Here is a 16,004-nt window from a genome sequence, read left to right as displayed (position 1 = left end):
AGGCTCTGATAATTCCAGATCTTCTTTTCTACTGACCTCTGGGATTTGTAAGAATAAATCACTTAATATCTATCATCCCTGCCTTCTTTTTTTTTTTAAATGTGAGTTATGGTCTAGAGCAGCATTTCTTAGATATTTGGGTTTAATGAAAATAAAGAAAGTGGAAGCTGAACCAACTTTGAGTTGCCGTTTCTTTTTTAATAAGAACATAAAATAAACAATCCTACAAACTGCCGTCTCTAGTTACAATATTTCATTAAAAACATTTTAACATTAAAAAAGGCAAAAGGGCAAATTCAGAATAAGTGCTTCATATTAAAAATAGATACAGTTTAAGGAAAAACTTACATATGATCTTTTATTCCCATTTTCATCATGGACTGGTAAAAATTTTATAAATGTCTAAAGTCATTCCATGGACCTGTGCTTAAACATCATTGAATTAAATGCTTCTTACTGTCCCCTTCAACTGTGAAACTCTATGACCTATCTTCTTATTTTGATACAATATGTTAAGCAAACGTGATTAACATTACATAGTATTATGTCAGTTAAATGTAATTTACCTAATTTAATGTATTTAAATAAGTAAAAATACTTAGTTTTAAGAACAAGGGAAAATATGATTGGTGTAGCACTTTGCACGCACATTTTAACGCGTACTACACAAGTTAAAGACCTTTTTAAAAAGTTCCTGTGGGAAATGACAGTGTCATTTGGGTCTAGCATCATTCTGGTTGCACAAACTAGAAAGAGAAGTTGCACTGTGGTAATACTAGTCTTTATCTCAGAGACCAAGAGTCATTTTGCAAATTTGTAGTATCATTTCCCTAAACAACTCCGGACTGAATTGTACTTTAGTTCCTCAGTTCTATATTTTTGCAGAGGCAGAAACACAAGCTCTTGATTTTTTTTTTTAAAGTGCTGCTGACGGGTTGAGATAACTTTTCACTCCATCATGTATAACCACGGAAGAGCATTAACAAGTGAAAGATGTAATAAACTAGACATCTCTACATTTTAGAGAGAGAAGATGGAAACATCATTGGTTTTCTTTTCTCAATTAAATATGTGTGAACCAAAAGAAAAAACTTTTTTCAAGTTAATATATGGTTCAGGAAAAGAAGAAACAAGCAAAGAAGCCAAAATCAGGTAAAAATCATAATTTTTAAAGTCAGCCTTATACTTTTAAAAACGTGATTGACATTGAATATTTGTTAGCACTTGTTTTTAAAATATCTGGTTGAAAAGATATTGATTGTAATATTACAACTGAAAAAAAATCTATTTATTAGAAGTAAATAACTGTTAAATCTGAAAGTTTTTATTTTTTATAAGTGCAACAATTTTAACCACACAGGAGAACTTGTAATAATATTTCTTGAAATATAATCTCAAATACTTTAAAGTCACTGAGGGGAAAAGAAACAAGTATATTTCACATATGCTATCCTAATTCCTCCATAAACAGTATTTAAATGAAATTCTTAAGGAAACCACTGAGTGTGTCCAGAGCGAGGGAGGGGGGTGAGAAGGGGTGTCCAGGTGATTACCAATCCCAAATCTGTCTGACCGTCAGAAGGAGAGATTTCAATCGTCATCCAAGTTGTCCTGAAGCTAATGCCTTTTCATTACAGAGCTAAGGAAAAAAGAAATAGGCTAAGCCTTCTCGTGCAGAAACCTGACTTTCGCGAAGATACTCTTTCCAGCAGATCTGGGCAATTGGCCAAAGAAACAAGGTGAATAACTTGTAATTATTTGGGGGGACATTTTGCTGATTCTATCATTAAAGATTTAAGAAAGAGGAAATTAGGGATTACCATTTTATTGGATATTACACAGTAATATACGGAAGGTTTAGCGATCTCATTTCAGAAAAACTAGAAATATTCCATAAAGTTAAACCATTTTAATAGCTTGAATTAAGTAATCTCATAAAAATTGAAAGATGCTCTTTTAAAATTATATGCCTGTCAATTTTAAATGATATATTTTACTCCTTCATCACTTTGTATTTTAAACTGATGAAATACTCATTAATTTAAGAGTTTGCACAATGTCATTGAGAAGTGCTATTCATCTCTTTCTTCAGTAGTTTGGAAAAAATGCCCTAGGTACAGTATAAGTAAAGCACAAAAAGGGATGCTTTGTAACTTTTAGCCATTTCTTTAGTTCAAACAGAAAATGGAATAACCTTATACACTAGGATAATATAAATTTTTCCAAATATGAAATATGACCAATAAAAGATCCAAGGCAAATATATTCAATTCTCAATTATCAACATTTCTAAAATATTTGTTGTATTAAAAATGTTTCCTATTTCTTACCCCTTTAAAACTTCATTAGTCAAACTTCCTGTATCTGTTTAAAAAAAAAATTGTTGCATATTTTGGTAAGAGTTTCAAGGAAACTGCAGTTTTAAAAAAGTTTGACTGAAAGACACTGTTAGATTAGGTTCTTCTATTTGCCTAATTAAGAAAGATAATTGACCTGATTTCTTTGTTTTTAACCTAACACAGGATTATTTTTCCCTAGAAAATAAAATAATTCATGAGAAAATAATGTTATTTTAACACATTGTTTTATAGGCAAAAACCAAAAGAAAGTTGACCAGTGATTTTGAAGTTTCCAATATAAATACAATTTCCATTGTATAATAATCAAAGGAGAAATCCTGTGAAATATGACTGAAAAGAGCAGTATGCTAGCACCTGTTAGAGCAGATTCATAAGCAGAGTTTCTGCACACTCCATTATGAAACATTTTGTTTCTTGAACAGGATCTCTCCTGAAGAAGCAGTGATATGGGGTGAATCATTTGACAAACTGCTTTCCCATAAAGGTTAGTGCTACTTTTCCCAAATACTTTATTCTTTAATGGAAAAGTATACAAAATATGTATGTAACTATATAAAACAGGCTGTCATAAAAATTTAGTCTGATAATTTACAGCAATGAGTTTTTGATCCACAGAAATAAGTAAAAGAATAGTCAACTAATAAGAGTATTTTTAAAATACTCTTATTTTATTAAGAATTACTTATGGTGGATGAAATATTTCTTGGTACTGGATGAATAGTTTCACATTTTCAGTGTTTTTAGTTTGTGAACGAGACCCTTGGTTTTATTAAATCCCAGATTATCTGTGTTATTTTTACTGTTAAGTGATCAAAAACCTGAAGTAGTTCTTTTCATGGACATTTAGGAAACCTTCATGAAAATATATATTGTTTTAATTTTATAAATGCTTCACTCTTCACATCAGTCATCAGAATTTTGCAGAGTAGTTGAGAATCAGGTGGGCATTTAAGGTGGAGCTTTGTAGATGAGATGGAAAGTGAGGACAAATACTGAGTTTGTCCGAGCACGGATCAGAGGACAGGCTGCCTGGGTTGCTAATCCTTAGTCAATTTCATAAGGAAACAGCTGAGTAAGCATTTTTTTCTTGCCTTTTTTCAGCCCACAGTTTCTTTCAGGGAGCAAAACTGACAGACTGAACTGAGTAGGCGATGAGGCTAAGCAACCACAGGGTTCATTGCTTTCCACATTAAACCAGGCAGAGTCTGCTTAAGAAGCAACACTTTATCACTACCAAACAGCCACACGCTTCCTCTAGGCCACAGCTTTTATTTGTATCTCCCAGTTCTTCGATTCCTTACGGCATTTCTTTGAGTTAGCAGAGGCTACCTACTGTTTACAGCACTGCCAGTGGTTTTCTCATCCTAAGGTGTCTACTGGAAGCAGGACCTCCTGTTGCTGGGAGTGCAGTACTTGCAATTCAGCCTCAAGTACTGTGCACTCTTTGATGAAACCAACTTTTCTAATCTGTCTTCACGTCCTGTAATTTTCTAATTGTCCATCCACCTACAAGGTTTTGGTGACCAGTTCATGTTCCCCTGGATTTACTGACAGAGAATACTATTTCTGCAGACTCTCCCTGAAGACCTTCCCTCTTCCAATGAAAACAGATTCTGCCTCTGAATTGTAATATTGACACAGAGAAAGAAAAGTATAGGTAGAGAAATCAAGGCTTAAATTTAGACAAGGATGTAGTGAAAATGGAGGGTAGTGGTAAGAAAGGAAGTTCATGCTGAAAAACATTTCAAGTGTTACTCCATCCTCATTTCACCTTAATGCTCTATCACTCCCTATTTTGGAGAAAAATAATGTGAACAGCTTTCTTCAACTTTTCTTCATTCCCAATATCCACCCATTTCTTGACTTTTGTTAAAATTCTTGCCAAATGTTTGTAAAACCTATCTCCCATTCTCATTATCTCCTCTGTCACTGTCTTGGTTCAGGTATTTATCTAATTACAACCTGTGTAAAACTTTCCTCCCCAATTCATGCCCCCCAAACTTATTTCTTCTTTTATTCTCCTATTATTTCCACCATCTGGGCACAACTCAGCCCTTGAGCCTCTTCACTAGTCAGAGCAAGGAAAAAAAGAAGTGGAATTCATTTTTTTTTTCCAGTTTGAATGTTTATTATAAGGAAACATGTCTTTTCATCTGTGGATCTCCAAACCCAGCACATCACCTGGTAAATATGAAGTGTTCGAATAATATAACCCAATTTGTTTCTAGGAAAAACTTAGTCCTGGGTCCCTTTCGAGACTTGAGTTCTTGTTCTCTTCTGCCACACAATCACTTTCCTAATCATTTTCATATTCAGTTTCCTCAACTGTAAATGGAGATCACAATGTCTTTAGCTCCCATAGAAATAAATTTCTGTCAGGATTAAATGAGATGATGAATAAGAAGCCAATAACTGTTTTCTGTTTTTGTTTTTTGGGTTTTTTTTTTAACATCTTTATTGGAGCACCCCTCTAGATGGTCACAAAGCACCCAGCTGATCTCCCTGTGCTATGCGGCTGCTTCCCACTAGCTATTTTACATTTGGTAGTATGTATAAGTCCATGCCACTCTCTCACTTCGTCCCAGCTTACCCTGTCCCCTCCCCATGTCCTCAAGTCCATGCTCTACATCTGAGTCTTTATTCCTGTCCTGCCCCTAGGTTCTTCAGAACCATTATTATTATTATTATTATTATTAGATTCCAAACGTATGTTAGCATACGGTACTTATTTTTCTCTTCCTGACTTACTTCACTCTCTGTGACAGTCTCTAGGTCCATCCACCTGACTACAAATAACTCAATTTCGTTTCCTTTTATGGCTGAGTAATAGTCCATTGTATATATGTGCCACATCTTCTTTATCCATTCATCTGTCGATGGACACTTAGGTTGCAAGAAGCCAATAACTGTTTGACACTACACAAATGTAAATGGTTTCTGCTATCATGAAAAATAATTATCAACAATACATTTAATAATCTTTTTCTGTTTTGCAACCTGCTCCCAGCTGTGTAAACATCACTTACAGGGTTAAATTTCAATGGAAAGTAATATATAAGCTGGACTTCTTTCTTTAACTTAATAAATTGGTATATAATAATTTCATCATACTCTCACGACCCATTAGAGAGAATACAGATTCTCTTTAGGCAATTAGTCCTACAGAAAATCCTCCCCTGGCATTCTATAATCATGTTGCTTTACAAGTAGTCAAAACCAAATGGAAAAAAATCTGCTCCTCTCTGTTCTCTACTGGTGGAAATGTTAAAGTTCTGTAAAATAGCATTAGTTTGAACCTAGAGGGGGTAACATGACTAACAAAAATCAGCACTGACCCACTTACACATTATTATCATCGCTCATGATCAAAGTGCTAATTAAATTATATTGGATTCACAAAAAATTATGTTAATGGCATTCTTTTAATCAATCCCCAAAATTCAGTTATTCTAAATTGCAAATCTGATTGTAATATTAAATTATAAAGCTTAAAATAATCACCTAAGAAAGCCTCATGGTTGCAATGGTCAAATTCAGCTCATTTCTATTGACTTGACTGTAGGCCAGAAAGAAAAAAGAAGGAAAGTTCCTATACTCATGCACACACAAACACACACACACTTCAAGACCTTGCTCTATCAGATTTTATAGAATTTCCCTTTAGTTAAATGTGTAAGTTTCTCAAATTCTGTATGCCGTATCTATATAAAGGAAATGGAAATTGTATTAAATTTATTCAAATGGGAAGTGAAGTGATAAGTCAAACAAAATACATCGGAAATTTGAGTATTTGACAAAAAAATGCCTGATACTAAAACCATTGCAGAATAATTATTAGCATCTTTAGGAAAGGAGCAGAGTAGATGGTTCTTATGCTAGATTTTAGGGGATTAATCAAAAATTCGCTAGCTGGACAAAGAGAGAAAGAGATCATCCAAGCAGAAAGCCGACATAGGCATGGGGCATTAAACAGTGCAATTTATTTAGCGAACTAGAGAGAAAGTAATTCTTTATTGAGAAACATAATTTGAAAAAGGGTGGTTTAGGGTAACAGGTAATAGATGAAACTTAAGCAGAAAGAACAGTGTTTTTGCTGTGTTCCACAGAAACCAAAGAATCCATGGAGTGTTTTGATAATTCCACTATTACATTCAAATTTCATTCCTAAAATGTAGCTTAACTCTTTTAAAATTAAAAAAAGCACAGAAGGTAAAATCCAAGGAAATATAAGCAAAGTAGGGACTTTAGTTAATAATAACGTATCAGTATTTGTTTATTAATTATAACATATGTCGAGGCTTCCCTGGTGGCGCAGTGGTTAAGAATCTGCCTGCCAATGCAGGGGACACGGGTTTGAGCCCTGGCCCGGGAAGATCCCACATGCCGCGGAGCAACTAAGCCCGTGCGCCACAGCTACTGAGCCTGCACTCTAGAGTCCGCGAGCCACAACTACTGAGCCCACATGCCACAACTACTGAAGCCCACACGCCTAGAGCCTGTGCTCCTCAACAAGAGAAGCCACTGCAATGAGAAGCCCATGCACCACAACGAAGAGTTGCCCCCGCTCGCTGCAACTAGAGAAAGCCCGCGTGAAGCAACGAAGACTCAATGCAGCCAAAAATAAACAAATATACAAATAAATTTATATATTTTAAAAAATTATAACATATGTACCTTACCAATGTAAGATGTTAATAATAGCAGGGATCTGGAGGTGTGGGGTGTGTGGAAGCTCTGTCCTATCTTCATAACTCTTCTGTAAATCTAATCTATTCTAAAAGTAAATGTTATTTTAAAAAATGAACTCAAATATGTTATACAGTAAATTTAATACACTGCAGTCCATCAATAATTTAACCTCCGTTCCTCATTTGTTTCTCTGCAGATATTAGGGTAATTTTTTTCCTGCCTTCCCTATTTATTGACAAATTTGCCTGAAACTGCAAAATGAATCATAGAAATCTATTATTTAAAACCACATATATCAATAATTTCTAAATGTTGTTTAAGAAAAACAAAAAGGATAAACCAAAAACCAGTATCAGACTGTCATTCATAATCATCTATTTCAAATTTAGTTATCAGTCTTCTTACCAATTGACTTTATGAAAATAAATGTTACCAATATGAACTTAGCAAATCAATTAATTCCAATAAAATTACATATGTATGTATATTACACTCACATATTTGTGAGTGTTTGTATGCATATATTTATATGGTTCTGTGTAAGACAGCTTTGAAAGTAAAACAATGCTGCTGATAATACATAATTTTGAAAACAATTGGCTAACTAGTTTAAAAAATGCCTGTAGAACTTGCAATGTTTCATGTAGGCTTTAGAAGATCATTACATGAAATTATGTCAATGTGTGCAAAATTTCAACAGGCAGAGGAAAAGGTTATTCCTGAGTAGAGAAAAAGGCAGGAAAAGGGCTAGAGAAATAAGCGATTTGGGCTTACTGGGCTTATAACCTAGGAAAGCAAGCAGGCCCCGTTCACTGAGGTAAAGAGTAGTGAAAAACCACATTGGAAAATCAAGTTGGGGAGAAACTCAAGAAGAGTTTGTTTGTTAGAAAGCTAACTCTGATGGATAGAAAGGTAGAATTCTATGCATATAATAGGACTACCTACAAGGTTGTTAAAAATACCAAAGTTAACCTCAACGTAAGGGCTATTTTGGAAAGAAAATGGAAGAACTTGGTGACTGACTGAATGTGTACTTATGTTGCAAAGTGAGATGATGAAGAAATAGGAGATGAAGAAAAAGGAGCCAAAGATCTCTAGATTTTGTTCCATATTAATAGGAAGGTAAGAGTGCCTTTAATAGATCAGAAATAGAGGTGGAAAAAAAAGATTTGGAGAAGATAACAGGTGAGACTTTGAACTTTTTTAGTTGCTGGTAAACTTTATCAGCAGTTTGGCGGGGTTTTATAGGCACATACCTAGAATATGGAAGCATGATTGATTATAGAAAGATTTTCTAACCGTATCACATACTTGATAAGTAAAGATTTGAAAGAGAAGGTTATTTCCTATGAAGGGAGTCTCTGTCAATAAAAAAAAAACTTCCAACTACTACCTGTTTATTTTCCTGTACATCCTTTTTTCCAGTCATTGCAAATAATTCCAATATTTTTAGTCTTTTTATTAACAACTATTTGCACCTTAAATAGTGATTATATATATACTAAGCTTAATTTCGAGACTAATTCATGATAAGGTAGGATAAAAGGAATATGTAAGTCATTTCACCCCTTTGATTTAAAAACATGAACTGATGATACTGTGGGAAGTACATATTACTGACTTTGAGGAAAGGCTGTAAGGAAGTGCATACTTCTCTTTTGGGGAAGGAAATTAGCACTTCTCCTTACACTTTTTACCTTGTGGCTTTTTAAGTTGCCCTTTCCAATTTTCAGTTACCAGTTTTCGGCAAGATAAGGGATTCCGGGGTTCTGCAAATTTAACTTTCTGAATCAAGCTGACCCATAACAAACATGCAATTACTTTATCTATCTAAAAAATAAAAGTAAGTAAAATCCAGTCTAGGTTATAAATGGGCCACACAAACAAATCATTATTGCACAAGTAACCACCACATTCTGTGGCAGGTCCAAAGTCAAATATCAAAGGAGAAGTAAGGCGACCTAGTACTTAAGATACCACACTGTATTTGGGTTTCCAACTTCTGAGTTCCTTGACTTTTTGTTTCATTTGGTTTCTTGGCATCAAAAAAATACTCCAACAGATGTCAGAGTTTCAATTTAGAAACATGCAATTACAAGCATTTCATATTTGTATGACACATTGAGCCAGCTTCTTCCAGTGTGAATTCGAATCCCGGGTTCTATCAAGCGCTTTTGGCAGGTGTCTTCACCACTGCTTCCTTCTAAAGGACTGTTTAGTAAGTTACTGCCTCTGTGTGAGAAATGGTTCCATTGTGACCTGACTTCATGCAGCTGCCCCAAGTGAATAAGAGAAACAGGAAGTAACTAGTGTGCTGGGATAATCCTGCACGATATTACGTATTATTTTTTTTTAAGTCATTTACTTGAACTTTTAAATAGATGAACTACCTTCTCATTCATCATTAATTTGTTTCTTGAATCAGTATTTATTCTCTCCTATTATATTCATATTATGCCAACAAGATCCATTCACTTTAATTCACCACGAGCACTTTTAACACACAGCGCTTTTCCTCACGTTAATGCTGTGACTTCATTTTGAATGTCTGTATCAAACGCAAGACTAAGCACGGTGACAAAGGGCTTTTGCATGATACTCCAAAGCACAACGGCTGGTACAGAGCTGACACTCACTCATGCTTTGTGAATTAGTGAAGGACTATTTAAGTAGCATTCATGTTATTTTCTGGAAGGCTTCTATAGTCATCTTAAGAAAGCTGATTTTTCTCTGCTGCTCCAAACAGAATTAGTCACCCCTGCAATTCTCATTCCTTAGTCCTTGGACTATACATGCCTGTCTTGCCTATTAATCTCCATATTCCTCAACAGTAAAGACTTTGTTTCATGGCAGTTGAAAGATAAACGTTCTATAATTATAAACAAAATAAACCTGGATTCAAACCCCTGTGACATCTTTTCCCAGCGGTAAGATTCAGGGCAACTTCACTCTCTGATCCTCAGCTTCTTCATCTGTATAAATGGGTAAAACAGGACTTAACTCCTTAGGGCTGATGTGAAAATTAAATGGAACTGCCCCAATAAAAGGCATATAGCGGTGTGCCAAGGCCTCAGCAAAGACTCAAAACTTCTAACCATTGTAATTAATATCATTGCATTTTCAGTTTATAATACAGTCCTCAGGTTCATACTAGGTGTTTCACAAATAATTAAAAGATAGACGAAGGAAGTTATTTTTAATAAGTAACAATTTCAGTTGTCTGGCATATGGATGATCCCTTCTAGGTGTCAATACAAAAAGTTTCTTATAATTGAGATTTATTAATAGGAAAAGTAATGACCGTATCCTCCTAAAATTGTCACAGTAATTTATCAACTTGCTTTAGGAATAATTTGGTATTTAAAAACGGATCAATCATGCTTATACATGACATATAGATAGAACAAAATGAAATCCAAAAAGCATTTCCCCTCACTGGGGTCAAAGTAACTTTATTCATTAGCCCAATAAAACATATTCTTAATTTCCTCGTTCCAATCTAGGTCTGACCTGGAACAGACTGTTCTGTTGTAAGATAGCAGGCGTTTTATTTGCTAACTTTGCTTTAATTTCCATTTAAATAGTAACAGAGGAGCAGGTAAGAACAAGACAAATGTCTCTCATTGTGGGAGGGGAAGAGGCAGGACCCACATCATGAACACACAGGGCAATACCACCCAATGACAGGCTTTTCAATATCAAAGTGCACATTTCCATAGGACCACTTTTGCTTTTTTAATTAGGATTACCTGAAGATGTTCTCACAATCATTTTGCTGTCTTGCTTCCCATTGTTTCCTAACATCTAGTCAAGGAATCCTCCTCAGAAATCTACTTTATAGCAGCTACCGAGCAAATAAGAAATTTCAGAATTCTATTAAAAAATACAAAGAAGCTATCAGTTGTGAAGATAATTATGAGAGATAAATTGAGAATATACATACATTTAGGATTCAATCCAGCAAAAAGTGGATGTTAATTGGAGGAAGAAAGGGCAAACATTTTAGAAATTTTAAAGAGGAAGGAAGTATGGGTGCTAAGCAGCGGTTTTTGATTACACTAAAAATTCATCAAGGGGGAATTCTCAATATATTTTTTTAAAGTTCTGGCCAGAGGCTGGGGCATGACTACGTAACTACCTAAAGTTTGGTTTAAGCCAATTGCTCTACAGATGGTTGTTTTTGTTGTGGTTTTTCTTTCACACACCTAAACATTGCCCACATTTCAAATTCTACTTCAATTTTGATTTAGGGGTTGAAAGGCATGTTTTGCCTTAGTCTCCTTGTTTCCTTCTGGGATCATTACAGAAGAAGACGAAGGGAAAAAAACGACAAAAAGTAAAACCAGAGATTATGCAACAAAACGATCTTTCTAGTCGTATAAGTGGAAAAGGAAGAAGTTTTCAAGCTGTGGGCAGTCAGTAGCCAAATGACGCTTATTCAGCCTATTTTCTAAAGTCATCAGCCTGGGGCTCCAGCTTTACCTGAAGTCTGAAAGGTTGCTGCTGCGATGTAGTTTTCAAAAATTAAAGGAATGTAATCTTCAACAATAGTAATGACTCAAACTGCTGTTTTACAAGTTCAGGTACTGAGCTACAGAGGGTAAAAGAGTTGTGGAAAGGAAAATCAAACAGACCACACGAAGGAACAGTAATCCCTAAGAGTGCTAGTGGGTTAACAAGTCAGGGTAAAACCCACTTGTCTGACTCCCTGTTGTTCACTTTGATAGCTATTTTGGCTTAAAAATAATAAAAACAGAGATAGATCATTAACTTTACTCTGAGAATATATACATTTTTATGTATTGGGGGGAAATCTATCTATCAAAATGCTTCAAAGAATCATTATCCATTTATATTTTCCTGCTACATTCTGAGCAAAGCACACTACACAGCAAGAGAAATAAATCTTGAAAATCAAACACTAACTGTGCTAGAGAAATAAGAACAAGAGTGGTTCAATATCACTCACATTGATCATTCTTCCTTCTCCTCAGAGACTAGAATTTGTTGACTTATGCAGGAAGCGCTTAGAACTAAGGCCTCCTTAAGACAGCTGTGTTTGACTAGGAATTATCTTACCAGCATCTAATCACTGTGGACAAGTTCTGGGTTGCATGTCAGTCCTATGATGCCTTCTCAAATTCTTGTTGAGACTGACCTTTGCTTGTCTTCCTAGTTTCTTTGCTAAGGTTTAACCACTAACATCTGGTGCTCAGGATCAATTTACCAAGGAAACGAAATGGCAGACTCTCCCCTCACCCCAGTGAAAACACCAATGGAAGGAGCAGTGGAGTAGAAGAGGCCCACAGGGCTCCTCTATCATGGTAGTGTTTGGAGAGATCCCATACCTAACACTTAGGGAATGTCTATAGGTTATGCCATTTCTGGCTGTTGTTTTCTTACATTAAGTTCTTGGATCTCTAATATAATCAAACAGTTGCTTTCAGCATTAAAAACAAAAATGAAAACACAATGCTTCATGACAAACAGGACAAGTTCTAGATATAGGAGAAATAAATGGTGACATGTAACACATGATTTGAGGACTATAGTAGTTTCCTGTGGCTGTGTAACAAACTATGATAACTTTAGGGTCTTACAACACAAATATATTATCTTACAGTTCTGTAGGTCAGAGGTGTAGCATGGATCTCACTGGAAAAAAAAATCAAGGTGTCAGCAGGCTGCTGTCCTCTGTGGAAGGTCTTGGGGAGAATCCCTTTCCTACCCATTTGGGTTCTTGGCAGAAGTCAGCTCTTCGCACTTTTGGACCAAGGTCTCCATTCTCTTGGTGGCTCTAAACTAAGGCCACTCTCACCCTCTGGAAGCCACCACACTCTTTGGCTCTTGACCATCTTCTTCCATCTTGAAGGGCAGCAACAGTGCTTCTCACACTGCATTCCCCTGACCCACTTCTTTGCCTTCCTCCTCCACTTTTAAGTACTCATGTGATGAGATTGGGTCCACCTGGAAATTCCAGGATAATCTGCCCCTCTCAAGGTTCTTAACCTTAATCACATCAGTAAAGCTTTTGCTCCATGTCAGATAATGTAGTCACAGGTTCTGAGGATTAGGGCATGGACATCTTTGGAGGACTGTTACTCTACCTATGACAGAAAGGGCTGCCTTCTTAAGAAAGATATACTTCCTCAATTTGTTTGTTTGAAAAGTGAGATCTGGGACAATTGAATTTATATGAATCTCAGTTTTCTCAGCTACGAAAATGAATATAGGACATATTCCAGACATATGTTGTAGTATTAAATGTAGTAATGCATATGAACAGCACTTAGCCCTCAAAACCTTTAAACATGTTAAAAATGCAAACCCTTTTAGTTATCACCATAATTCTACCATATTCATTCTTCTTGCTTCATTCTATATGGAACTTATTATATTACAAATAATCATGGACCATGAGGAATAGTTCTAGAGAACAGTGAATAGAAGAAATGAATATAAGTGAAAATAAGTTGAGTAGACAAAGAAAGCTATCATTTACTTCACAATTTTTTGGCCTTAATGCTAGAATGTATGCTTCTCCCTCTTTAAATTCCTGAATTTAAGTCTCTAATATTTTGTTCAGAATCTTTACATCTGTGATCATTGGTCTATAATTTTCTTTTCCTTTCCCTTTCTTAATCGTTATTTCTGGGGGTGCTGTTGGTGTTACATTTGTCAGGTTTTGATATTACAGTTATCCTGGCCTCTTAAAATGAGAAGGAAATTATTCATCCCTTGACTGTTTTCTGTAAGTTGTAAAAGATTAGAATACTTTTTTCTTAAACGTTTGATGAAATTCACCAAATCTGGGCCCAAGATTTTTTTTTGGGGGGGGGTGGTATTTTTATTATAAAAATCTATTAAGTTAAGAGTTTCAGATTTTTCACTTCAGTGTCAGTTTGGGTAGGCTTTCTTTAAACAATTTTCCCATTTTATTTAAATTATATTTATTGGCATAAAATCATTCATAATATTTACCATCTTTGTAATATGTCTAAGATCTGTGGAAATATCACTGATTTGCTTCCTACTACTATGAAAGAGCCTCACTAGGAGTTCTATTTTATTAATGTTTTCAAAGAACCAACTTTTGGCTTTGTAAATTTTCTCTATGGTTTGTTTTCTTTTACATAGACTTCTTTTATAATTTTCTTTCCTTCAACTTACTGTGGCTTTAATTTTCTCTTGTTTTTAAAGCTACTTAAAGTAGAAACTTAGATTTTATTTTTTACTAGTATAGCATTTCATGTGGTACATTTCCCTCTAAATGCGGTTTAAACTGCATCCTACAAAATTTGATGTGCTGTATTTTTATTATAATTCAATTGTAAATATTTTCTAATTTCTCTTTTGATTCCTTCTTTGATCAATAAATTATTTATATGTGTTGTTTATTTCCAAAGATTTGGGGGCTTTTAAAGCTATGTTACTAGTTGATTTTTTTTTAACACCTTTATTGGAGTATAATTGCTTTACAATGGTGTGTTAGTTTCTGCTTTATAACAAAGTGAATCAGCTATGCGTATACATATATCCCCATATCTCCTCCCTCTTGCATCTCCCTCCCACCCACCCTATCCCACCCCTCTAGATGGTCACAAAGCACGGAGCTGATCTCCCTATGCTATGCGGCTGCTTCTGACTAGCTATTTTACATTTGGTAGTGTATATATGTCCACGCCATTCTCTCACTTCATCCCAGCTTACCCTTCCCCCTCCCCGTGTCCTCAAGTCCATTCTCTATGTCTGTGTCTTTATTCCTGTCCTGCCCCTATGTTCTTAGTTTTTTAAGGAACCTCCATAATGTTCTCCATAGTGGCTGTATCAATTTACATTCCCACCAACAGTGCAAGAGTGTTCCCTTTTCTTCACACCCCCTCCAGCATTTATTGTTTGTAGATTTTTTGATGATGGCCATTCTGACTGGTGTGAGGTGATACCTCATTGTAGTTTTGATCTGCATTACGCTAATGATTAGTGATGTTGAGCATTCTTTCATGTGTTTGTTAGCTATCTGTATATCTTCTTTGGAGAAATGTCTATTTAGGTCTTCTGTACATTATTGGATTGGGTTGTTTGTTTTTTTGATATTGAGCTGCATGAGCTGCTTGTATATTTTGTAGATTAATCCTTTGTCAGTTGCTTCGTTTGCAAATATTTTCTCCCATTCTGAGGGTTGTCTTTTCATCTTGTTTACGGCTTCCTTTGCTGTGAAAAGATTTTACGTTTCATTAGGTCCCATTTGTTTATTTTTGTTTTTATTTCCATTGGGCAAAAAGGATCTTGCTGTGATTTATGTCATAGAGTGTTCTGCCTATGTTTTCCTCTAAGAATTTTATAGTGTCTGGCCTCACATTTAGGTCTTTAATCCATTTTGAGTTTATTTTTGTGTATGGTGTTAGGAAGTGTTCTAATTTCATTCTTTTACACGTAGGTGTCCAGTTTTCCCAGCACCACTTATTGAAGGGACTGTCTTTTCTCCATTGTATATTCTTGCCTCCTTTAGCAAAGATAAGGTGACCATATGTGTGTGGTTTTGTCTCTGGGCTTTCTATCCTGTTCCATTGATCTATGTTTCTATTTTTGTGCCAGTACCATACTGTTTTGATTACTGTAGCTTTGTAGTATCATCTGAAGTCCAGGGGCCTGATTCCTCCAGCTCCATTTTTCTTTCTCAAGATTACGTTGGCTACTCAGGTTCCTTTGTGTTTCCATAGAAACTGTGCAATTATTTGTTCTAGTTCTGTGAAAAATGACATTGGTAGTTTGATAGAGATTGCATTGAATCTGTAGATTGCTTTGGGTAGTATAGTTCATATCTTGGGGCACAAATCAAGCCTTGGTAAATTTAAGAAAATTGAAATCATATCAAGTATCTTTTCTGACCACAATGCTATGAGACTAGATATCAATTACAGGAAAAAATCTGTAAAAAATACAAATACATGGAGG

The 16,004-nt window shown here is 35.2% G+C and overlaps 1 protein-coding gene across 1 annotated transcript in view; it reads left to right on the top strand.

Annotated features, from left to right (window-relative positions):
- The first annotated feature begins 849 nt into the window (after positions 1–849).
- Positions 850–16,004, top strand: part of RGS18 (regulator of G protein signaling 18) — a 25,798-nt gene continuing 10,643 nt past the window's right edge. The window contains exons 1-3 of the mRNA XM_007118564.2: positions 850–1,152; positions 1,638–1,739; positions 2,783–2,844. Of these exons, the coding sequence (XP_007118626.1) occupies positions 1,034–1,152; positions 1,638–1,739; positions 2,783–2,844 (283 nt within the window). The 5' untranslated portion in view covers positions 850–1,033. The remainder of the gene's footprint in view (positions 1,153–1,637; positions 1,740–2,782; positions 2,845–16,004) is intronic.

Source organism: Physeter macrocephalus, chromosome 4 (genome assembly GCF_002837175.3).
Source record: "Physeter macrocephalus isolate SW-GA chromosome 4, ASM283717v5, whole genome shotgun sequence".
Lineage (NCBI taxonomy): Eukaryota > Metazoa > Chordata > Mammalia > Artiodactyla > Physeteridae > Physeter > Physeter macrocephalus.
This window is presented reverse-complemented; position numbering and strand designations above follow the sequence as displayed.